Source organism: Dermacentor andersoni, chromosome 3 (genome assembly GCF_023375885.2).
Source record: "Dermacentor andersoni chromosome 3, qqDerAnde1_hic_scaffold, whole genome shotgun sequence".
Lineage (NCBI taxonomy): Eukaryota > Metazoa > Arthropoda > Arachnida > Ixodida > Ixodidae > Dermacentor > Dermacentor andersoni.
In genome coordinates this window covers 52,181,499-52,207,188 of record NC_092816.1, presented here as the reverse complement: position 1 = coordinate 52,207,188, position 25,690 = coordinate 52,181,499, and the positions used below count along the sequence as shown (strand labels likewise).

Below are 25,690 nucleotides of genomic sequence, written 5' to 3'. Positions count from 1 at the left end.
GTTTTCCGGTTGCGGTGAGTCGGACTTCCGCGATTTGTCGCACGCCCATCGGCATGTTTTGTGGATAGCAACTCGGATAGCAGGCATTAGTCTATGAAAGGTGCAATAAATGCCGTTGTGATTGTTCGCACTACTGTGTTGTCGTTCCTTTGTCCCAAGAGCACGGGTGAGAACCCCACAAGGTAAGATGCTGTACCTAAGGAATAGATTATGTGATGGTAAACCCCAAGGAACATCTGCAATTTGACGAATAGCTTTCTTCTGTAATCTATTAATCTTATCTATATTTATGTGCGACGTCGTACTCCATACTAACGAGCAGTAATTTACTTGGGCGGAAAAAAGTGAGTTGTACACTAAGAGCTTCAGTCTCTCAGGTAATACATACCGGCAGTTGCACAGCATCCCAACTATTTTTGCGAGATTACGACGAATACTTTTAATTTGAGAATTCCAGAGTAAGTGTTCGTTGAACATTACGCCAATGATTTTAGTTTCTGACACTAAATCAATTTTATTAGAACCGATTTCAACATTAAAATTAAAGTGTATATGTTTTTGGTATGGTGTAAACAAAATTGCTTTGGTGTTTGTAGGATTGATTTGCAGCGCATTTGCTATACTCCGGTTATTTAATTTATCGAGAACAGTGTTTGCATTAAGAGTAAGATTATCAAGACTATCGGAACTTAAAAATATACTCGTGTCGTCTGCATAGATTATGAATGAAGCCTGTTCCTATATGTTAACAATATCATTAATATAAAGATGAAGTAATGAGGGTCCTACCACGCTGGCCCTGCGGAACACCTGTTCTCACAGTTTTTGTCACTGAGAATTCTTCGTTTATTGTTACACTTTGCTTTCTAATGGTTAGGTATGACGTCATAAAATTTAAGGCCAAGCCACGAAATGCGCGACGCTCCGATTTTGTTAATAATGCAAGGTGATTTAATGAATCGAAAGCTTTCGAAAAGTCAACAAAAAATAACTCGTCGTTTCTCGTCGGGGATTTCAAGTGCGTTCGAATTATGCGAACAGTCGAATTAACCGTGATCTAATCAACGGGAGGCGACTGCAGAGTGATATCTGGTACTATAGTGTCCACGGGAGCGACAAGAAACGTGAATTTTGGCCATTACGGTCTTAGTGTGTCGAATAAGGAGGATTTGCCTCAAAGCCGTCCTTTTGGCTTCAAACGGCACCGGGACTTTGCGCGGATTGATCAGTTTTGACTAAATGTCGTGCCCTAAACGAAATAATTAGCAATCGATAATGCACGTGCGCAGAAACCTGTTGCAATGTTGCGCTTAGAAAAGTACGGTAGCTCGGAAATTTACAAAGCTATAGGCGCAGCAATCAAAGCCGCGATAACTTGTGAAGCCGCGGGTCCGAAGATTACACAAATGCGCCTACAATCCGTCATCCCCCAGAGCAGCTAAACGATCGCAGAGCCAGAGCTTTAAGTCTCGTAATGTTTTGTAGGAAACCCTATCGGTGTACATGTGACAGCAGTATGGAGTATCGTGACGTCACGTTGCGACACCCCCACAAAGGAACAATATCGGGCATTCTCTGGCGATCGTCTATGCGAAAATTGTCCGTGGAAATTTCCAGCCAAACGTGCGCATAATTTCGTGACAAACGCTTGCTGGCTGTCTGCGTGAAGCGAAATGGCAATAAATTTCGCCTATAGGTCCTCCGTTCTTTGTTGCAAGCTCTCGTTGCGACTGCATTCAGCTTGTCTACGACTGCCGTACTGCGAAAAAAAAAATGCATCTGTGCGAACAGCTGTGTGCGGCGGTAGGCGCATGTTCAAAGAAAATGACGGTTCGTTGCGAGGATTGCTTTGTTTTTCTTTGTTTGTTTCTCGTTTTCTTTTTTCGTCTACTGCGCAGGTGGTGCTGTGCTCCGTAGAGGCACTATTGTATGTTATAAATATATTCACGAGTCAGACACAAGTCATACAGGATTCAGAAAGTAAGAGGATAAATAAGGTACCACGCGAAAAATTACTTTAAAAAGAAAGAAAAGAACGAAGAAAAAACAGAAATGCACGTATTTTGCCGCCATACTGCTCCTCCATTCGTGTAAACTGGTTACGAATGAATACATGCCAAATGACGCATGTATCTGCGCATTAAGGCAGCTTATATCATTTGGGCTTACCTAAGCAAACGACGACAAGTTGCCTGACGGAGGCTGCGAAGTGACACTTTTTTTTTTCCTAGTCCGTCAATACAACGCAACATTTATCCGGATCAGTGTACTAACACTAATTAAAGCCCCTCCATACACGTTTCCGGTGGCGCGTGGATGCAGGGGCTTTAACACTAATGTGTTAAATGCCAGCAAATCTGTTCCCTATCCTCTGGGCATGCCCCTAGGAGGACCGAAGAAAATTGCCTGCCATTTGTTCCAGATGTAAGGTTCCCGATGTAATGCAACATGCAGGCTTCATATTTTGGAAAACATTTTGGCGTATAACCAGGGGGGGCACTTCAATGCCTGGCGTTTGACGCGACGTTGCCAGGGCTTACAACTGCATCAGGAAGGCAGCCGTATACTCGTGCACACTGTTATGTGGCAATGGGGAGAAAGTTACTGAGGCGATGCGGAGGCGTCACAAACCTCTTGAATGTAGTCCCGAAGTGTGTCTCTCTCTCTCTCTCTCATATATATATATATATGTGTGAGAGAAAGAGCTTCGGGACGCGTGAAGGTTTGCATCGTTTAGATGCTGGGGTGGAGCGCTCGGGCAGCACATCCCTCCTCTTGCCCCTTTCCCTCTCTGTGGCGGCAGCGGGAAGGGAGGACGACAGTCACGTACCAGATAGGCACTCGCGCCGCTATGAGACAACACACGCTACGACGAATACGCGTATACATGCATGGCCACCTACGCTACCACTACAGATACGCTGGCTAACGGCTCTGTTCTCCGCGGAATAACGCAACGAAACAATAAAAGCTGCCTCGGTATCCTCGCCGCGACAAAGTCGCTCACACGGACAGTCGTCGTCGACGATTTCTACGCAACTTCCATTTTCGCGTTTCCATTCGTTTCGCTCTTTCGCGCTTTGGCAAATGCGAAACCGTCGCCAGAAACCGAAGCGGAAAACCTGCCGGACCTACTTGTCGCAGCAACGTTGCTGCAACACCCATAACTGCCACAGTGTTGGCATCCCGATGTGGCGGCATAAAAGGATATCCTTTGAATGTCGAATACTACTGCTATACTTGGCACGGGAGTCGCGGAGCTGCTGATTTGCTTCCTATAGGTTATAACAACCGGGCCAAAGCACAACGCGTGCTATTTGGACGACTGGGATAATTAAACGTATCAGAATGACGAAATAAGTAAAAGCTGTTCCTCGTGCGATAAGCGACGCGCCTTTTGTCGATGGTGATGATGATACTGACATAACGATCGCGCTCGGCGTGCTATACGCAAGAAATCTGCGAACCATTTTCGATCGCCGCGTTATCTCCTCCTGCATATACGCTTACGCAGTGATCGATTGCGTATTGATCAGTACACTGGCGGTGATACGAGGACGCATTGAAGAGCTCTAAGAGGCAATTACGCAGATTACACGTCCTGCCCAAAAAAAAGTATTTAACAAAAAAAAAGAAAGAAAAGCTTGACCTAGGCTATCATCGATGGTGAGGGCACATATTGCGGGCACGCACATTCCGAGTATCGATTAAAAGGACACAGGATAGTTAGGACCGGTAAGTTATTCACCGAAAAGGCTATATTTCCTTAATTTCCCCCGCAGGACGTTGATTACGACAAGAGAAATGAGTGTCCACATTTCCTGCTCCTTAACTTGGAGCCGTAGCCACAGCGCCGGTGCTTAATACCCCTGTCACACGCACACCCGCAAACTCCCTTTTAACTCCGTCGTCTTTATCTCGACGGAGGTGCACTCGGTGTCACGTGGTCGCCTTTCCGCTGAAGGAGTTTAAAGAGCTCTTGGTCGAGGGAGATCGGCGATCGCCCAAGGCGGCTGGAGGGAGTAGTACTCTCGTGGCCATACTTCTTGGCACGATGAAACATCGCTCCAGGGCACAATTGAACACGTACGAGAAGGGAAGGACAACACGAAGACTTGTATGTCTAATGAAAACGATTACTGCGTCAGTGCTCCTTCTGCTGTGCTCGGGAAAATAGAACTTGATTATCTCAGGTCCAACGTGAGTGTCGAATCAGCTAGGTAGGGCCGGAGACGAGCAAGATTGTACTTGAGTGATGTGAAAAAAAGGTTTTTCGCCTTCTTACGTTTTATATTCTCATTATTTTCATTCTTTCTTTTGCTTTCGACGACTCTCATGATTCCCCTCCCCCTGTGCACATAAAGCCCTGTTTTCCGTGAATAACATTCAGCTGAAGTCCGGCGTTCGTGTTGTCCTTCTGTTCTCGTCCGTGTTCAATTGTGCGCTGGAACGATGTTTCATAATGCCAATCACAACCAACTAGCCCAGCTGTCCATACTTAACCCATACTTCTTGTTGTGAAAGTGATAATTTACTTATTGTTTGCATTAAAAGGAACGTGGCGTGCGTTTAGAATGTTTCTATCGAATTAAATAAATGGCCAAGCACAATTCAGCGACAGTTACGCTCGCTGCTGCACGACACTCTCCACCTGTATAGGCCGCTTGGCGCCACGTTTTTTTTCTCGTCTTTCAGGCCGTTTACGCAAACCCGACAGGATCGGGTCGAGTCGCCTCGTCGGGCTGGAATGTGCCTGTCGAGTTCACGCGAGCGCTAGCCGGCAGCACCGAACAAGCGTCGAGTCGGGCGGAGTTAGCGCGACCCGTTTGCGGCGCGCACGTAAATGCGGACGGGTCCGGCCCGCATGCGCCGAGACCTGCGTGGAAACACGTCGCGATTTTTGCGGTAGCAGCGGGTGTAGTGTCAGGACAAGATCAAGGCAAGGCACTGTGCAGTGCGAATCAGTTGGTTTTTTTTTTTTTAACCCCAACTGATTGCTGTTTTTTTTTAAACCAGCAAGGTTTTTTTTTAGAAAACCTTGCTAGGAGTCTGCCAGTATCCCTTGGGACCCGGCGGCTGCCTGAACTTGATTGATGATCGCCCCTCGAGCCCCTACAGGTCTGAACTGCGCGTCGGAGCCTCCCAGGTGTCTGTTGCGTGTGTGAAGTCTGATATCTGTAAGCACGTCCACATATAGCATATGAACCATGCTCGCCAGGTGCCTTTAGGCGGCGTCGCCACCTCGCTTTTGTTTTTACTTCATTTCTGGCTACTCAACGTCCTTTCACGGTCAGCGAAAATGTATTGGTATTGTAGGAGGCGTTTTTTAAATACGCTTAAGTTGCTTTTCTCTCTCTCTCTCTCTTAGTCGTCTCGCGAAAGTGATTATCTATTCGAGAACATGGGCCGATCGAGCGCCACAGGTCTGACGTCGAGCGAGGCGGTTGCCAATGAAAATTAGTACTCAACTGGGTCGTGTGGTCTCGACTTGCGAAGGGTTGCTAAGAAGGTAGTGCGCTGTTCAATAACATCGACGAAGGCTTCGATTCGAGCGGTTCCCGCCGCCGCGTGGAACCTGCACATCTCTTTCCGCCTCCGTGCTTTCCACTGCCTCTGCTCCTTCCGCCTCTCGATGCGGCGCTCGCGGTGGAATCGCTCGATATCCTCAAAACACCGACGCCCGCTAACAAAACGTAAGATGCTTCAAAAAATTTCTTTGCGAGATTTTCTCTCTTTTTTTATTTGCCAGCGATCCGTAATTGTTGTTTCTCCCGTCGCATTTCACCGTCTCCACGTTGGAGGACATCTAGGAGATCGCGCCGGCCGACTGAGCGACCGTCTGTGGATGAAGAGCAGAAAAGTTTACCACGTCGGCTACATCGACACTGGACTTTCTCTTCTCCTCTTAATCTTTCCCTCCCATTTCCCCTTCCACGGTGTAGGGTAGCCAACAGGGCTCAGTCCTGGTTAACCTTCCTGCATTTCATTTATCATTCTCTCTCTCTCTCTCTCTCTCTCTGTGAAATTTTACGGCTGCGACAGTGAAAGCTGGTGGCATTGTTCAGCAACACCGCCTGCGTGAGAGATGCGAAGCGACCGTACGATCACAGGGTTGGTGATAACGCGCTGGCGGCGTCGGGTGTTGGATCGTCATAAGACCTGCTAACAAACAGACCCTTAGTACTTGCGAAGAAAGTGAGAAGTCGCTTATAATGCTTCGCTTTGATGTATCAGTTGTTATCAGTGGCATACATCCACGTTCTTTTTTTTTCTAGGCATTTCCGTGTTCGGCGTTCACCAACCATTGTAGCGCACACACGGGTGAATGCGCGCTCGTGCCTCTTCGCATATTAACAATGAGACTAAAAGAATCGCACAGCACACACGGAAAGGGGTGCTTATTTCTTAGCAACGCACGTATTCGCTATTGCAGCGGAAACGTTTCCGCTTGTTTGCCTTATGCCAGTCAGCACCAATACAGCCAGTTATATACAGACTACTAACATACGATATCCTGAAAAGCCCCCGAATTTGCTCTGGCTAGTCTGGAAATTCCAACTTCATATCTAATTTGCATTATAAAAAAAGTTAATGTAACAATTTATAGAAATTAGTTTTCATCATTCCTTCATATCCTTTAATGTAAAAACACAAGCAAGACAAATATGCCTGCATCTTTATGTTTCGACGCAGAACGTATAAGTATGGTCAGTATAGGTGGTTGCTTGGTAAAACTGCACGTAACGAAGACGTAATACTTAGGGAGCCTATATGTGCATGTCTTGGCTTCCTACTGGTACTATTGAAACGCATAAATCTTTATTTCTTATCGGGTGACCGCATTTTTCCGGCTAACAAATGTTAAAGGTTATCGCTCGGCGCAAGACGCGCGTTTTTGTACGAGAAGTTTCTCGAATGTTGTCGATGGTCCTATCTGTTGTCCGTGTTGTCGACCAGCTTCGTGCAACCAAATTCTGTGCGCGACGGGAATACTGGTGTGCATACATAGAGCTTATTATGCGTGTACCAGCGATTACGCTGGAAGGTTAATCATGGGTTAATCGAGCCATGTATGAATAGCCGGCGCGTCTGATTCGCACGTCAGATTTCGACCATCATCGACTGTGCTCGGCGCTATCGCTGTGCTTCAAGTGATGATGATGATGACAGTGATCTAAAGATAGGAACTACGTGTCACTTGCTTTTGTGGGCACAGGCACGCCCAATAAAAAGTCCGCCTCCGTTCCATCCTGTGAAAATGGACGTACAGCGAAGCTGTTGCCGGCGTCAGCGCCTCCTCTGTTCTTTTTTTTTTTTTTTCAGTGCCAGCCAGACACGGCCGATCCGACGCGTATTAACCGGACATCTGGTAGACGCAGGGACAGAGCGTTACTACTTCTCATCGGGAACGGCAGCGCCGCGCGCTCAGACGCCCGCGTTACGTAAACAGACGTATAGCTAGATTAGTCGTACCATCTGGCTAGCGTCTCATCGCGGCGACTCACTGAACTAAGGCGCAGAAACGGCTTCCACTGAGGGGAGTGAGCGATTGGACTGACAATAAAAAATAGAGAAGGGGTTGCCAACGTGACAAGCACCACCACCACTGCAGGCGACGTACGTCCCGCGCGCTCAAGTGCCGCATATATCCTCACTCTTCCAGGCCCTCCGCAAAGCGCAAGCGCCTTATTGAACTAAATGAACGCTTAAAAGTAAACTGCGTCAGAAAATGCGTAAAGTATGACTTATATACTAGCTGCAGAGATGATAGCAGAATACTGTAATACGAATATACGAGAAAACATAATTCTGTTATGCGAATACGTAATACTGAAACTGAAAGACACGACTCCTTCCAGTTGCCGTTCGATGTGTGTCCGACGGTCGCGGCCGCTAGGTGGCGGTACTGTTCTTTCTTTCTTTCTTTTCTTTTTTTTTTTTTTTGGTGAGCAGCCCCCGAAAAATACCGACCAGCTACGCAGACAGCGCACTTGCTTCTCGCTGCAGTTGCGAGCACATCGCGCTACATTTACTGGCGACAGTGACGGTTATCTGCACTGCAGGCCACCCGCAGTCTTGGCGAGGACTGTACGATACCATTTCTGGAAACAGGCTTACGTATACGCCTACTTGTAAAATGAGAGAAGAGATAGATAGATAGATAGATAGATAGATAGATAGATAGATAGATAGATAGATAGATAGATAGATAGATAGATAGATAGATAGATAGATAGATAGATAGATAGATAGATAGATAGATAGATAGATAGATAGATAGATAGATAGATAGATAGATAGATAGATAGATAGAGAGGATTCGGGAGTACTCACCGATGGAGTGGGCGATGGTGATTCGCTGCGTGTAGAAGAGGTAGAACGCCCAGAAGGTGGCGCTGATGTAGAAGATGACGTCGCGGAGGAACGGCCTCTCCATGACGTTGAAGTCCTGCGTCAGGTACACTGAGCCGGCCACCACGCACGTCACGAAGATGCCCGCGCCTGGGACGGAAGAACCAGTGAACGTGCGCATTGTAGGGACAGAAGGAAACGCTGTAAGGACGCAATGCGGGCAAACACCCTCGGCATTGGGGCAACGTCAATTGTTACGAAACGCGAGGAGAGCGTGTGGGCATTCAAAGACGTTTCCGTGGCTTCGCTGCCGCAATGCCACAGACGAGGCTTATATTTTCGCGCGCATCGCTAGGCCATTTGTCGCCCGAAGTGACAGCATCCTGAGCATCCGCAGAAGTGCATTTCTCGTATATGCAAAAAAAAAAAAAAATCAGTGCCCTTCCCCTCAGCGAAGAAGGATTACCAGCCAAGCCTACGCTTAACGTCTGCTTCATTCACCTCTTCACCAACCGTTATAGACACCTGATAGGTTGCAGTGATACTAGCCCAAAGTGTGAATACTGTGAGGTACCAGAAACACTTGATCATATATTTTGCGTGTGTTCCGAGTACGCGCAAGAACGATAGCAACTGATATCTTCCGTTGCAAACTTCGATAAGAGGCCGCTATCAGACGAGTTTATTTTAGGTCCTTGGCCTAATGCAAACAGCGCAGCCCTGATAACAAGTGCCGCTATAGCCTTTCTCCAAGCCTCTGGGTTGGACGCACGGCGTTGGATACGCTACAACTCTGCGAACTTGTATGTGCGCATCTCTTCTTCATACCATCATCATCATCATCATCATAATCATCATCATCCATAAGCCTTTTCCTAACCGTCCCTTTTCCCCAGTGTAGAGGAGCAGGCCCGAACAAGTGATAGCTCAGGTCTACCTCTCTGCCTTTCTGCAAATCTCTCTCTCTCTCTGCTTCAACCCTGCCGCGGACCGGCCCGGCATTGCACGCACTATCTTGGGCATCGGCCCACGTGTGAAAAATTGTTGGTCTATGTCGACAGAGACGAGATCCGCCAGAACCTAGCCATAAACAGCTTCACTGTAAAAATTCACCGATGATTACCACACTGCCAGATGCGAAATTTGGGCGCAGCTCTATATGTGTTTTGATTTCGCGATGTATTGGATGGCGAGGACAATCTGTGTCGTGCGGCGCGTCGAAAACAAAGCGAAGTGTGACGCGATTGACTCGCTAATCGGGAGACCGCGACACGCAGCGCGTGGGTGACGCGATTCACAGTAGCCGCCGCAGACAGACCCCCGCTCACGCAGCGCGTTGTTTCCATATATGGTACCGTGCGACGCGCTCGCCGCAAGTCATCGGCGAACAGACGACGGCGCTAAACCCAGGTTACAGTGACTTTAGACAGCGCGCTCCTCTGGCGCCATCTCGTAGCGGTCATCGCATCGCGAGTCTTGCTTGCGCGGCACTACACTTTTCTCCTCACGCTGCGCTCCGCGTTCGCTTTCACCTTTCGTTGTGCTAGTTCACTCGGTTACGCCGAGAGACAACGCCGACGCTTGCCGCAGGAACGCGCGCCAAAGAGCTGAGCCCTAAAGGAGACAGTGCCTGCCGAAAGTTATCAGGCCACCAATATAGGACACCGAATAGAATATAGGACGCAGGACGCAAGGCGAGGCCGCCAGCTGACGGATAACCTTACAGTTGGACACCTTTCATGCTGATCCGCCGCGGTGGCGTGGCTATGGCATCGTGCTACTACGCCCGAGAAGGCGGGAACGAATCCCGGCCATTTCAATGGGAGTGAAATGCAATAGCTCCCGTGTACCGTTCAGTGGATGCACGGTAAAGAACCCCAGGCGATCAAAATTCAGCTGGAGTCCCTCACTACGGTGTGCCTCATACTGAAATCGCGTTTTTGCTACGTAAGACCCCAGAATTTAATCCACACCTTCAAGCAATCTGGATAAGCCAAGCTAAAGTAGCACGACGCTTCAACTGCGTTACAGCGATGGCTTTACTTGCGTTACGAATTCTGACCGGACGTTGCAACGGTGGGCGTGATTCTGCCATAAAACGTACTCCGCTTTCAAAAGCTTTCGCTCTGACTTGTTTGCGTCATAGATAACTTGTCACTTGGTTTCTAAGTAGCTTGTTTTCTCCACGGCCCTACAGAACTACATTGGTTCTAAGGCTTTGCCTGCATGGAACTGCACAGCACCACTCGGGTTTCCTCGCGGGTGCGATAGCTCTCTTCACGTGGGCATTGACCCGAGAACTTTTGACGAATGCTACGAGCGCTGGTGACAACTTTCCAAGAGCGAGGTGCTCCGCTTCGCAAATACCGTTGGTCTCTGAAGTGCCGCATTTGCTCGGGTCCAAGCAACCCCCTTTACCAACTCTCCTCGAAAGAACCTCGAGAAAAAAAAATTATGCGAGCGTAAGCATCGGGTCAGTTTTAGAACGTTGGTCGTGGACGTTCGGGCAGATTATCTTTCCGGAAAGTGAGGCACCGCAAAAGGCGTCGTGATATAATACTGGTAAACAGCAAGAGCAGCATCAAATAAATGCGGTGATGGCGACCCTTATTTATCGTTAATGACCGTTAACGATTTGATATATATATATATATATATATATATATATATATATATACCTATCGTTGCTGCTCTGACGTTGCAGGCAACCTATCGGGCGGGTGAGTTTGTTCATAAAAACACTTTCACGATTGTTGAATTGAATTATGGGGTTTCACGTGCCAAAACCACTTTCTGATTATGAGGCACGCCGTAATGGAGGACTCCGGAAATTTCGACCACCTGGGGTTCTTTAACGTGCACCTAAATCCAAGCTTACACGAATGTTTTCGCACTTCGCCCCCATCGAAATGCCGCCGTCGTGGCCGGGATTCGATCCCGCGACCTCGTGCTCAGCAGCCCATCACCACAGCCACGGAGCAACCACGGCGTGTTTTTTCACAGTTGTCCGCTCTGTTCGGTTGTAGTTCCGCGTGCTTCATATCAAGCACCGTTCGCCATCTTCGGCAGTCGCAGCGCAGCGACAAACGCGGTGATTATATTCGTGCGTTTCACCCGCTCCGATGGTCAAAGAGTTACCGTAAAACTCGCTAGAAAAGAAACGTGGCACTGCGATCGTTCTGCTACCACGGCGTCGGGGCAGGCGGGCTTTATTTCCGGAAATGTAGACAGGTTTGTCCGTCATGCAACGAACGAGGGTGCAACGTTTCAGGTACAGTTGTACAGAGGGGGCTGCGTCACACGTAATGGCGATAATTATGGTTAGTTCCACGTATGATATTGATGCTTGCGGCTTCAGACGTTCTTGTGGCGTTATTTATTGCGCTCTATCGTCGTAAATTTCTAAGCAATCACAGTTTTCTGAACACAGCAAGGCAGCAACGTTTCTGAGCACGCGCATTACACTCTTAGGCAAAGTTACACCCTTTGGCTTGCCCCTTCTGCCACACAACAATAATCGTTATCTGCCTTGATGCGTTTCCTTTCTTTAACGCTGCGAGCCCGGTACTTTCCAGTAACGAACGGCACGCGCGTTATCAGAAGGGGCACTCCAAAGGGTGAAAACTGCTCTATGCTGATAACGCGCGTGCCGTTCGTTACTGGAAAGTACCGGGCTCGCAGCGTTAAAGAAAGGAAACGCATCAAGGCAGATAACGATTATTGTTGTGTGGCAGAAGGGGCAAGCCAAAGGGTGTAACTTTGCCTAAGAGTGTAGCGTTCCGAATCGATGCACTTATAACGCAATAATCTGCTTAAGATAATCGCTTTGCTAAGTCAACGAAGCGTTTGACTAAGGAAAGGCGAAGGTCAGGGAATTCCATGCAGTACCGATAATAGCCACACTGGCGGAATCGTCACATTTGCAGCTCTAGTAGGCATTAGCGCCGTAGTTATGTATAGCGATTTTGTAGGAAAGTTTTAAGTTTCTTTCCAGCTGAACATTCTCTCCTGGTATGCAGAAAGTCAACTGCCGATGTCTTTGTTGGAATTCTTGCATTTATTAGCTACCATACGTAAGTTGCATAAATAGGAGCGACGAGCTTATATGACTGTTCCAGCTAAACCGACGGCTGACTTCCGATCAAATTTTGCACAGTAGGCAGCATTTTGCAGCGAGTTTATTATCAGTTTCCCAATCAAGTTTCCAGGAATTACTTGCGCAGCTTGGCCCACAATAAATCCAAGGTGGGGGTCGTATGTGGCGACGCCACTCAAAGCTTGTCGATTCCACGGCAACGGAGAGAGAGAGAAAACAAACATGTTTATTACATAAACGAAGCTTTGGATAGGCATCCTCATTCCAGAATGCTTTGAGTTCGGGTCGCGTCCTGGGCCCTCGCAATCGGCCGTTGCTAGTCCTCGAGGCCGGAGCTGGCCAAGGCTCTCTCCCAAAGCTCGTTGGTTTGATATAGGTTTGGGAGGATGTAATGGTGCCTGTCTGCAACCCCCTACTATGCGCTTGAGGGACCCGGACTCTGCGCAGAAGCGCCATTGCGGAGAGAATTGTGTAAGGGGCTACGACGTGATTTCTTGTGGGGTGGGGCAATGTATTGTAGAGCTCAAAAGAATCGCTCCTGCTCTCGAGGTAGTGACTTGTGTGGGGGTGCGTACGTTCTGCGGGTTAGCTTGTAATGTTGTATGATGTCTTGGTACGAGACTAGAGGGTACATGCGCTCCGGTTCGGATTCCTCGGCGTCTGCTCGGCGGGTCAAATCTCGAGCCACGTGATTGGCGACCTCGCTGCCAGGAATGCCGGGATGAGCGCCCAGATCACCCAGACTGATCTCGTTGGCAGCTTTTGATTGGTGAAGGGAACCGTGACGCCATCTGTCACAGCTGCAAGGAACATCTTGTCTTGTGACAGTGACCGATGGCGCCACCATTTCGTTGGAGTTCAATGCGATTGGAAGATTGGCGGAAGTTGGGAAACGACAAATGACGGAGGCGTACAAAAACAAAGTTCACAATAGGTGTTCATAAATTTGGTTATGGAAATTCATCGTGCGCATTTTCTTCTTTCTTTAACATAGGCAGGACATTAGGCAAAAAATAACAAGAGCTTGGTGGCGTGAACCACCGCCCCGTTCCACAGGGCACGCTCATAACATCCATCCATACAGCATAATAAAAGATGCTCAAGTGGCGACGCCGCAGATGAGACTCTAATTTATTGTGGACGAATACAGAGGGGGAGTAAGTAAAGCACGAAAACACAGCAATAAACTAAACATACTGCAAAATGCTACCTCTGCGCGAGATTTGAGTGAGAATGAGCAAATGGTTTAGAACGAAGAGTCGTACACACTCGGCAGTCCTACTTATGCAACAGTCAGCCTTCATTAGGCGACTCAATTTGTACGGAAAGCGTGCTTACCGAACAGCTCCCCGATGACGAGCTCGGGCCTTGCCTGCTGGATGCCCGCCAGCGATGACAGGATGTCCGGTGCCCCATTGCCGAACGCCAAGAAGGTGACGCCCTTACGGCCGTGCAGCCAAAGTCAAGGATCGCAAGTACCGAGCGGTGCGGATTGCAGACAAAACAAAACAAACGGAAGCACAAAACAAGAACGGACGAATGGCAAGGCAGGAAGGGTATGTAGCAGATGAAGTGAAGACGGACGGACGGGCGGACGGACGGACGGACGGACGGACGGACGGACGGATGGACGGACGGACAGACAGACAGACAGACAGACAGACAGACAGACAGACAGACAGACAGACAGACAGACAGACAGACAGACGGACGGACGGACGGACGGACGGACGGACGGACGGACGGACAGACAGACAGACAGACAGACAGACAGACAGACAGACAGACAGACAGACAGACAGAGACAGACAGACAGAGACAGACAGACAGAGACAGACAGACAGACAGACAGACAGACAGAGACAGACAGACAGAGACAGACAGACAGACAGAGACAGACAGACAGAGACAGACAGACAGACAGACAGACAGACAGACAGACAGACAGACAGACAGACAGACAGACAGACAGACAGACAGACAGACAAAACAATCAAGCACAAACGGTTTCAGCAGCGCACGTTATACATAGACGAAACTATCACACAAAATATAGCGCGGAAAAGTGAAAATTTACACTTCATTTTTATTGTTTACAATAAATTTTCTCAAATTCCTTTGCCACTCCTTCCAGCGTGAAATCCAGAATGTACAGGCCTTCAGACGAGCCACGCTTTCTGCCTCTCGTGTTGTTTCGTTTTTGACACCAATTTAATCTAATTCGATTCAATTCCAGAAAATTTACTTGACACAATTAATTTTCAGTAAAGCTGCGACCGCCAGCCAAGTTTTGAAACCGAAGAAACAACGGCCAGCAAATGAACATATTTCAATGCTATATGCATTGATTCCTCTTCTACGAAAAGATGCAAAATTGACAGCGTACTGTCACAGCCTTTGTCAAACAAAATGAAGCCACTAAACGTGTGCGAGCATGGCCGATGGTCGGACGCGTCGTAGCGGTCCCATGGAACGTCTGGGAATATGAAGAGCTCCGAGATCGTGAGTTCGAGGGTTCGCTTTCCTCCCTAAAGCTTTCGAGTGGTGCGAATACAACTGGTGATCGATTACATGACCCACATTAGTCAGCAGAGGGGTCATTTCTTTAAATTTATTCAGGCGATTTGCCGCAAAGCATATTCAGACAAGTAAAAGAAAAGCGCGCAATTCAGCATCGTGCAAGAACCACAGCAGTGTCTCTGGGAACGTCTTCGGTGCTATCCAAGAAAGTGTGAAATTCCACAATGTTGTCGAATACCGCCGTGTTGCCGTTTTGACACAATCAGAGAGCGCGTAGTCGCCTTGTGAGCCAATCAGAGATTCGCGGATGGCGCATTCGACGATGGTGGCGGAATTCGCCAATACCCGGAGTAGCACTCCTTCATTGTCTGTCACTCAACGGTTGTAATTGTCAAGTAGATCCGCCTTCGAACCGACTTCATTTTAAATTCTTTCGCGACATCTTCAGCTTTCCGAGATGCAGCCAAAGCAAGCAGTAGGGGTGCCCCTCTGGACGCTGTGGAATTCCGTCACGTATAGTCGAATTCTGCCATCTTGACGCTTTGAGCCAATCATAGAGAGGCTGACAGCCCTATGAACCAATAAAAACTGAGAAGATGGCTAACGGGACAATATATGGCGGAATTCGAGAGCGGCCAGCTGTCAAACTACTCGACCCCTGGGGTATTCGACCCCTGGTGGGATTGGAGTTGGGGGGGGGGGAGAAGGCAGGGGTCGAGTACCTGCCGTTGACACGAAAACCGAGCACTTAGGACGCGTTCCTCTTGGTCGCCTGTTGTCGACCCCGCAGGTTGCGGTGACGCGTGTTGTGGCTCCGTTTCTTTCGACAAAGGCGGCACGCATAGAAACACGGGCACTGCATTTGTACCCAGTGGGTCCGAGAGACGACTTCAACGGAGGTGAAAACAAAATTCAGTGGCAATACACAACAGAATGACAAAAACACCCACGCGCGCGCACGCGCAGAGAGAAAGAGAGAGAGAGAGACAGAAAAGGATACAGCAATATTCTGAGACAGGTGCAACGAGTCCGATATGACGATGAGCGACGGCGTCAAGCTGTAGAGAGAAGGAGAGAGAGAAAGACCGTTCACTTCATAAAATAGATACTTCAAAGAACACCTGAGAAATTGATGGCTCTCTAAGGCGCCATTGTTAAACTGAATGATGAGGCGAGACGTACGAAAATGCCACGCGGGAAAGATGAAAGTTCAACGCACGTACCGGGCCTTTTCTTTTTTTTACTCTGTCATCCATCTTTACGTTGACTATTATGTATCTGCAGCCAAGGGTTAAATCCAAATAGCCCGACTTGCAATCTTAAAAGCGCGTTCCCACTAGCATGGAAATACATTGAACTATACCATACCTATGCGATATACGTATATTATGGCATAATGACTTGTCTGCTCGGCGAACTTCGCGGGCTTTCATAGACCGAACACAGACAAATGAAGGCCAATTTGAAAATTCCACGTTTTTATGCCCGCACTGCCTGTAGTCAAGTGTAAGCTACTGTTGTAGTTATGCAAGGTCAAGAAAGCTTAAACGTGGCCCAGAAGCCCACGCTCTCTTCCACAAAATTAGGCGTTCTTACAAAGTGAAATCTCTTAATGCGCAAAACTAAAAACACGTAAAGAAGAAAGCAAAATACCCAAATTTTCTGGTACAAATACTTAATATTGCATGCCGTTTACAATCGCAGATGCAGTAGAGGAAAGACGGTATTTCATTTGCGCTAGACAAGGAGCAGCGTGCCTATAGCCAAGTCTCCAGTCTCTTGGGTGACAGCTACCGCAATGCACCCATTCCCTTCCCCACGCGCAGGGTAGCCAGCCCAGCTTGGCCAAATGGGCTTAAGTAACCTCACTGCAATTCCTCTTCCCCTAATTTTCTGCGTTACATACGCGCTGCCTTACCGATTAATCGGTTAAGAGTAACGATCGACAGGCTCTCGAAAAGGAACTCCGTCACGCTGCGTCGTTCTCGACTGCACGGTGTGCCCCTCCGTTTTTCAGTGAATGAACTGACGGAGGAAATGATAACGTCAACTTCGTATCGCCGGAACACCTCGGTGAAGGGCACTGGCCCGACCAGCTCCACGCCAGCCGCTTACATGTACGTTGCAGCACCCACTAAATGCTGCGGCGTGCCGCATATAACTGAGCGTACGACAACTTCGCAGGCCGCCGCCTAGGACCCTGCGCAACGGTGCACGCATTCGCGACGTTATGCAAAAGGCAATGCCATGTTGAAAGGCCGGACATGACGCAGTGGATGACACATAGCGTATGATTTATTGATGACGTTTAACATCTCAAAGCAACCGCTGGGCTTTGAGGGACGTCTTAGCGGGGTGCTCCAGGCCACTCTTTACTGCGAGTGGTTCTTTAATGCTTCTCGAAATATAAATGCAACGAGTGTTCCCGTAAACATAGCGCAATCTCCTTCTGTTTTCTGTTCTTCAAGTACAATATACGGCCTAGCTATAGGCGACTTCAAGTTGAGAACGCGCAATTCTCCTCCTATATGTAGGACATATTACATGCTCCACTCTGTCGGTGTGAAACCACCTCGACATCCTGCAACGTTGCGTAGGAGAAGTCCAAATATCACGCGCTTCAGCCAGAGTCACACAGTTTGCACAGGCAAGGTTGCCGAACGAAGCATCGAGCAAAAAAAAGTAAAAAGAATTTAGCAATGCCGGCACGGAGAGTATAGTGTTCGTAAACTCACAAGTCGTCAGCAGTGATTCCCAGGCCCACGAACATGATGAGGAGGCCCAGTGCCTGGAAGGACGGCCAAAGAAAAAGAAAAGAGGTTAGACATAAGCTGTCAGCGTGAACCATCTCCAGGGCACTCGATAAACCGTTTAACTTTGTTTCACATTTAACGTCGAATACTCGGTCTCAAGCCCTGCAGGCGACATGCCCTGCCCTGGCCCTATGAGGAAGCCGTAACTCGGGGTCGAGTTCTATTTCGCTATTCAAATACATTGTAAAACGCAGAAATGCTTTTGTGAGACCACCGCTACACCGATGTGAATTAAATGTGTTCCATTTGAGAGAGAAAAAAAGTTAAGTTCCAGTGATTCTAAGAAGCAGAACTTTCATTCGGGACCTGAAATATCTTGGACAGTTCCCTAAAATTGGTAAGGTAAAAAAAAAAAAAACTAAGGCACGAAGTTTACAAAAGCGTAACTAAGCAACAAAAAGAGATATCGCAGTTTGTAAACTTCGCCTGTTCAAGCATCTAAGGCGGACAGATTTGATATAAAAATTTTCAGCTTACGCTAAATAGTTGATTCGTTTAGATCGATTTTGGAAATGTCATATAAAAATTATTCGTATACTTGAGAGCGGTGTATGACGCACCAACTTTGTACGCTTTAGATTTATTATTAAGTGTTGTTTACAGAAGCATGATATCGTTTTTTTTTTACTGCTGAGTTATAGTGTTGTAAACTTGGTAGTTCAGTTTTTTCTTTTAATTTTGCAATGATCAAGAATTTTCGTAAAGAAATTGACGGCCTAATAAAAAAGAGATTCCCTTGCTACAGCCGCCATATTTTAGCTTCTATACTTAATGCAATAAGTTTGATCAAAATCGGCGCACTGGTTACCGAGAATAAGGAGTTCTCCGTTCCCACGCATTTGGATAGGAGCCCCCGGGCGAATGGCTTCCTCTTAACACTGAATATGTTTCTAAGTTTACCACCAACTTTATCTAAAGGTCCACAATGTAAAAACGCACCAGAGCGCAATGTTATACGAGTTTGTGCTGTAGAGTGTTCTTTCAAATGTGTCTTTCCTATTTTCTACTAGCCCCGGGCAGATTCTCTTCGGACCCGTGACGTCATAAAAGCCTGGTGCGGAAATGTCAAGACGGTGTCGCCACCATCGCTTCGTGTGTGTATATGCTCTGGCTTATCGGGTATTCGATGACGTATCTGCTTGGCTGTAGAGTTTTGTAAACAAAAAAAAAAAATCACGAGCCATTTCTCTTTGTGAAGGTGGATGACCAGCGAAGTCGGGGACGTATTCTGAAACAATTCACTTTGGCGATACTGTTACCGCGACGATAGTATCGCCGTCAGGCGCGCGCTGATTGGCTGGTTGAGCAAAATCGGATGACGTAGAGAGTATCGTAATCGTCGGTGATTTTTTTTATATATAGGCGGTGAGCACGCGGGTAGTACGCGGGCGAGTTGAGCGGAGAGTGCGTGACGAGGTCGGATAGTGAAGAGGGCGTCACTAAAAGCCACCACTAGCCTAACAATGCCTTGAAAATGTCTGACAAGCTTGGAGGGCCTGCTTCCCAAGAGTCAACGTGCAGGCATCGCATAGGCATCGGGGGGAAGGGCGGGGAGCTTCAGAGGAGGATGCCTTGCTGACGCCATATTTGCCAGACGTAATGCTCCATCCTATAGTCTTCTAACTTCCTCCGGGATTTCGGAGCCGTGGAACCACGTGACGTTCACGTCACGACTTCCCTACTTTTCTTTTCCCTTCGCTTCCTTTTTTCTTTTCTTTTCTGCTGCACGACGGATTTACAGAGTCGACTTTATATACGTGCACGCCTTGCGTTTCACGGGAATGTCCCCGAACTGTTTCATCTGCTGCTGGCTATTTGCATTATGCGTATGACGCCGAAACGCCGCGCCTGTGACGTCACGCCTGCTGGTGAGAAAAACGACTCCTCGGGGAAGAGTGGTGCGCGCGGACTTAATTTTTCAGGGTGTTACCGTGACGGATACATCGACGGTGTCACTAACACCTTGAAGACACGACCGCCAGCGGGACGCTTGTCCGTTCGTTTCCAACGCCCAAACCACGAGAACCTCGCACGTCCGTTAAGCCTTCCGGGTAACGTGTGACGCTCTGCGCGGTCTGCAGGTTCGCACCGCAGGTACGCTTGGCTGAACGCCGTCCACAGCTACGGCAGCGGTAAGAACGCACGGCAAGAGATCGCGCGCATGCGCGCAAGACGCCAAGTACACCGCAGATGACCGCGGCTATATTCCAGTGTCCTGCCGTGTCACACCCGAAGTGAAGCCTAAAGCGCATTACCGTTGAACCTGACGCGTTACATTCACTCGCTGTTGTTCTTATCTGTTCTTTTTAAAGTGCCAAACGCTTCTTTCGTTTCAGCCACCTCATTGGTATTAGCTCGTTCCGACGGTCGCTTTTGCAGACGCCTGCGACAACGACTACACTCGGATAACACTTTTTTTTACCTGCTCGGGGTCGAAGCGGACGCCGTGCGCGATGCGCTACATTCCAGTGACGTCATCACTGTTTTCCGGTGCGCGCAGCATCGAGATCCACGTACGACATGACATTTAATTAGCGGAGCTGACGGCCACGGTCTCGTTTTTCACTTGAGCGGCACACACACGTACACGCAGGCAAGCGGTCGGCATGCGATGGGGCCATAAAAAAATTCGAGAGCGACGACTCTTCCGACTGAAAGTTCAGCTGGCCAGCCACTCGCCAATGACGTGTCCTGCCCGCGCGACGCGCTACGTGTACATATTACGTTTTCTCTTCTTTTTTTTTTTTTTTTTGCTAAAGCGACGCTAGATGTAAACATGTCTATACCATAAATGGCTTCAAACGAACGGAACTGCCCTCTGACATACAGAATTCTTTTTTTCGGCGCACTTCAATCGAATTTCTCCCGTTGCAGTGCGAAGAATCTAACAAACTCCGGAGAACATTTTACGGGCCGATGTTTTGGGTTTTGGCAGACGTCAGGCGCAAACACTATGCCAGAAATGGCCTCAAACGCAGTAATGCTTTCACACAGAACACGTTCGACGCACTACAATTGAATGCTTTGTTGCGTTGGAAAGAATGTGACATATTCGAGTGACTGTCCGGAACAGAGTCCTGACTTGGGCCGTTTAAAGATTTGAGAAAAGCTGTCGAAAGCAGGCGATCTAAAAGAAACTAAAGAAAAAAAAAACGAATGCATTTTCTCGAAACTCAATATCGCAGTTCACCAAACTGAATTCTGAGCCTCTGAGTATGTGTACTATTTCATTCTTTACGTGAAAAATTCCGGTTCGTATGAATGTGTGTTTCGCGAAACCATTGGCAGACCCTTCATACACAACAGAGTAACAAATATATAAACCGAAGCCGAGAAAAACCTAGGACAAATTATAACTGTCTATTTTTCCTTTACACTTAGGATAAGAAAATATTAAACGACAGGCGAATTAAGGTGGAAGAAACGACAACTTGCCGCCGCTGGAAGTCGCGCCTACGACCTCAGCATGACGCGTGTGATGTTCTACCAACTGAGCCACAGTAGAGGCTGCACCCCATCTCCGTCCACTTTTCCTTGGTGCTCATTTATTTATTTATTTATTTATTTATTTATTTATTTATTCAAGGCACCTTACAGGCATATTAAAGGACATCGGGCAAGGAGCTTTCACAATAATGTTCTTTTTCTTTCATTTGCTTTTTCTTGTTTAATGCGGGAAAAAAACATCGCAAGATACAGACAACTCGTAACGCTTCTTTCTCTTTTGAAAAATTTCCAACGAAAAAATAAAAATACAGGAACGCACAAGTGCGGGCACGACGAGCAGATAAGTTGATATTCAGATAAGAGTGCTAATAAATATTACCGAACACGTGCGGAATAAACAACGTAGAAAACGAGTGCGCGTCGAACAGCGGCCACAAACGATAACTATACAGAAAGATAACAAAAAAAAAAAAAGGAAGCGCGTTAGGGGAAACAGGAGGTACATGCTGCACGGCTTGTGACATGCACATGACCTATAGCTTCCTGTGTAGAGCATCCAACGCACTGGGACATTCGGGTTCCGGACCCACGGGCCTAGCCCAGGCGGTCGCCTGCAGCGCCGATCAATGCCATGGCGGCCACGTCGTCTCAACCGCAGGTGTCACGTGGTATGCACGAACGCGGCTTATCGGGCGGTAAACACTGGTAGGCTACATTTAAGGCATTTATACACATAGCTTATATGTAGATCGTATATAACCGTCACCTGTCTTTTGTTTTGTTCGCTTTTTTTTGTCTGGTTCACCAGGCCTCCCTTCTCACAGTGATTGCTATAGTGGCTTTTTTCCCCCGGTAATTCAGCAACGTAATTTACGAATCCAGCTCGAATTAATTACCTTTCTAGTACAGCTTAACAGGAAGTTTTCCCTCAGCGCGCACACTCCCCAAATACACTGGAACAGGGAAATCTTTCCGCTGGGAATCCACTGCACGGAATTTGATAAGGCTTTCTTCTAATAGAGAGAGAGAGAGAGAAGCTAAAATTTACCGAATCGATGAAAGAGATTTTTCATTTATGCGATCGATGCGTTTAAAGAAATTCTCGACAATGGAAATATAAAAAAAGAATGTCAGGACTCACGTTTAGAACTGTCGAACTCGGTAATAATAAATATAATTAAAAACTATATAACATTCCTGTGAAGTTCACTAACTGAGACACCTGAATAGGACAAAGAGTGATATATTATACACCGCTCTGGAATATACAGTTGATTAGTAAGCGGGACTTTTGCAAAAATCTTCTTAACCGATGTAACAATTTCGCGCCAGTTCTAGCTACCTGCCGTGCTTGCTTAGTGGTTTTGCTGTTGCGCTGCTGAACACGAGGTCGCGGGATCGAATCCTGGCCACAGCGCCCGCATTTCGATGTGGGCGATATGAAAAAACAGCCGTGTACTTCGATTCAGGTGCACATTAAGGAACCCCAAGTGGTCAGAATTATTCCGGAGTCCCCCACTACGGCATGTCTCATAATCAGATCGTGGTTTTGGCAAGTAAAACCCCGCAATTTAAATTGTAGACCCATGTGTCAGATTTGACCCGTTTTGCGCAGTGTACATAACTGCGGCATCTGTTTTTGGTGCAGACTTACGAAGTTTGTAAACTTCGTGCTTCAGTTTCTTTTTAGGCTTACTAATTTTCGAGAATCTTTGTACAAAAAAAATCCACGACCGAAATTAATATTCTACCACCTACAGGCGCTAAAAATTATTTTGTTCTGTCAAGTGCTTCAATGTTCGTTCAAGCCGGTTCTCGCCAAAGGATTTCTACATGTATTAATAGGGAGTAAACGGAAACATTCCCATACTCCCCTTGACATTAGAAGAAAAAAAAAAGGGGGGGGGGAAGTAGCCCGACTAGCTCTGTAATGCGTAGGGCTGATAACCGGTGGTCCACTACAGTTACGGTACGGGTGCCAATGGTAGGGAAGCGCAGTCGAGGACGGTCGAAAATCAGGTGGGGCGATGAAACCGAGAAATTCGCAAGCTTGAGTTGGGATCAGCTAGCGCAAGATACAGGGGTGATGGGAGATCGCTGTGAGAAGCTTTCGTCTTGCAGTGGCAACAACAACAACAACAACAACAACAACAACAACAACAATAATAATAATAATAATAATAATAATAATAATAATAATAATAATAATAATAATAATAATATAATGATGATGATGAAAATCGCGACAGAAATTTTGCTCACGAGTACGACGAGCCCCGGCACGGTCTGGCCCGACCCGAAGGCGCAGTAGACGAACGTGGTGTAGGCCAGGTACTGCTCGTCCGAATGACACTCCTCGTTGATGGACACGAAATCGCACTGCAGGCTCGCGTTCAGGTGGTGCACCCGGTCGCACTGCGGGCAGCACCGGAACGCCACGTGCGCGAAGAAAAAGAAAGATAGAGAGAACAAAAAACAGCTTAGAGGGTGAGAGGAGAATGAACCGACGTATATAACAATAAACTTCCGAGAACGTGTTTCTCGCAAAATTCGGCCTATGTTGCGGCACGGAGAATCGGGAGCACTCTTTTCTTTTCTTTCTTTCTTTTCTTTTTCTTCAAGCGCCAGCTCGCGTCGCGCATTTGGTTGGTGCTCATTCTGCCCCTGTTCGACTCGCGAAGACCTATCGTCTTTGCGAGTCGTTCTTAAGTGTCCCACAGACAACGCCTAGTCCGAACAAGAACGCGTTCTTAAATTCGTTACTATTTCCGTTACTAAATGTTCGTGCAAGCCGCCCCTATCGTCAAGCTTATACTAGAGCCCTCGGCAACGCTCATCTTCGTCCCCTCCCCCTCTCCCCCCTCCCCGTTTTATATGCGCTGATTCGGGGTGAAAATGCGGCACCAGCTACATGCTCTCCGAAACCATTGTCCTCGTTGTATGCCTTGAACTGGTTTGAACGTTCTCTGGCATTGTCGTGATCAGTGTCCCACAGCAAAACAACACCGATCAACAACAAATAAGACATTTTCTGTGTCCACGCATATCGGTTGATTATTTACAGATGCTATGGTCGACTATTCCTTTCATTTCTTTTTTTTTAGTTATCTGTGTTACGCTAGCACTTTGTCCTCACTTCAATAATCATTAGAAATATTTTCCTTTTGTTGGAACAATACTTTTTATACCCCGTATATATAATTGCTCTCACCCTACGTAGTAACGAGAGAGGGGCCCGGGTACTACATTTATTTATTTATTTATTTATTTATTTATTTATTTAACAGAGCAAGGCAGCACCCGAGTTACGTATGAGCCACCGTTGCGTAAAAATTAAACAATAATAAGACCACCGAATTCACTTTTGGAAATTCGGTTCTAACCCAGAAAGCCGAGCGCGTGACTTCGATTTTTTTGTTGTTCCACGCCATATGTGACGGGGGACAAAAAAAAAAGAGGCATGTGCAGAGCGTTACCTGCGGGAACTGTCCCAGGATAACGTAATGACGAATGACAACGTGAAAAGTGCAGCTCGTCTCATGATTATTGGAAGTTCTACGGAAGATAAAAAAATTCACCGACGACCACGATACTACCTAATGCGAAATTTGAGCGCATCTCTATATATACGCGTTTTTCATCTGGCGACGAATTGGCTGGCACGGACAGTCAGTCTCGTGCGGCACGATGCAAACGGAGCGAAGTGAGGCGCGACTGCCTCGCTAATCTGGAGATAGCGAGAGGCAGCGCGTGGGCCGGGCCAGCGCGCGGGCGCGATTAACAGCAGCAGTATAGTAGAAAACACTTCTCGTAGAAAATAGGACGAGCGGTCTTCAGGCTGGTATCGAGGCCCCTATTCCAGGGCTCCGCTGGCTCGAGCTCTGCGGCTTGCCTGGAGCGTGGGTAGCCCCTCTGCGCTGTCTCCTCCGAGCAGGGGAGCAAGGCCTCCCATCCTTCTCGCGTTGTGAGTTTCGCGAGTGTTGTCTTGTGGAGAAGCCTTGGCGCATTCCCACGTGACGTGGTCTAGCGTGGGCTCGGTCCCGCACCAAGGGCACTCGTCTTGATATCGCTCTTTATCTGTTTTGTGCAGGAGATGTAGGTGAGGTTTTTAGGTTTGCGACTCTTCCGAGTGAGTTGTCCCGCTTCGCTTAGTTTCCGACCGGGGGGAGGGGGGGGCAGCGAATTTAATTCGAGCCCTTTTGTAATTTTCAAGGATTGCCGATCGGCTCCAGTCTACCGGTTCGGGTTCGATATTCGCCTGACTGTCGGGGCGCCAGTGGTATGTTGTGTGCGCAATGGCCACGACGTGGGCGAGTTCATTTCCTCCGACGCCACTATGATTTGATAGTCCTTGTTCTTTATTTATTATCGTGGCGGCTGCCACGCAGAGCCTACCGTTTCCGCAGTTTCTACGCGCCTGCATGGAGTCCGTCAGGATGTGAGCTTCCTCACTTGTGTTCGT

The 25,690-nt window shown here is 47.8% G+C and overlaps 1 protein-coding gene across 2 annotated transcripts in view; it reads right to left on the bottom strand.

Annotated features, from left to right (window-relative positions):
- LOC126547951 (mitochondrial sodium/calcium exchanger protein-like) overlaps positions 1 to 25,690 on the bottom strand; it is a 150,363-nt gene that overhangs the window by 32,784 nt on the left and 91,889 nt on the right. For both annotated transcript variants that reach the window (XM_050196018.3, XM_050196025.3), the window contains exons 2-6: positions 23,491 to 23,643; positions 17,704 to 17,756; positions 15,969 to 16,026; positions 13,787 to 13,889; positions 8,335 to 8,502 (exon numbers count right to left, since the gene is read on the bottom strand). In XM_050196018.3, coding sequence (XP_050051975.1) covers positions 8,335 to 8,502; positions 13,787 to 13,889; positions 15,969 to 16,026; positions 17,704 to 17,756; positions 23,491 to 23,643 — 535 coding nt within the window. The remainder of the gene's footprint in view (positions 1 to 8,334; positions 8,503 to 13,786; positions 13,890 to 15,968; positions 16,027 to 17,703; positions 17,757 to 23,490; positions 23,644 to 25,690) is intronic.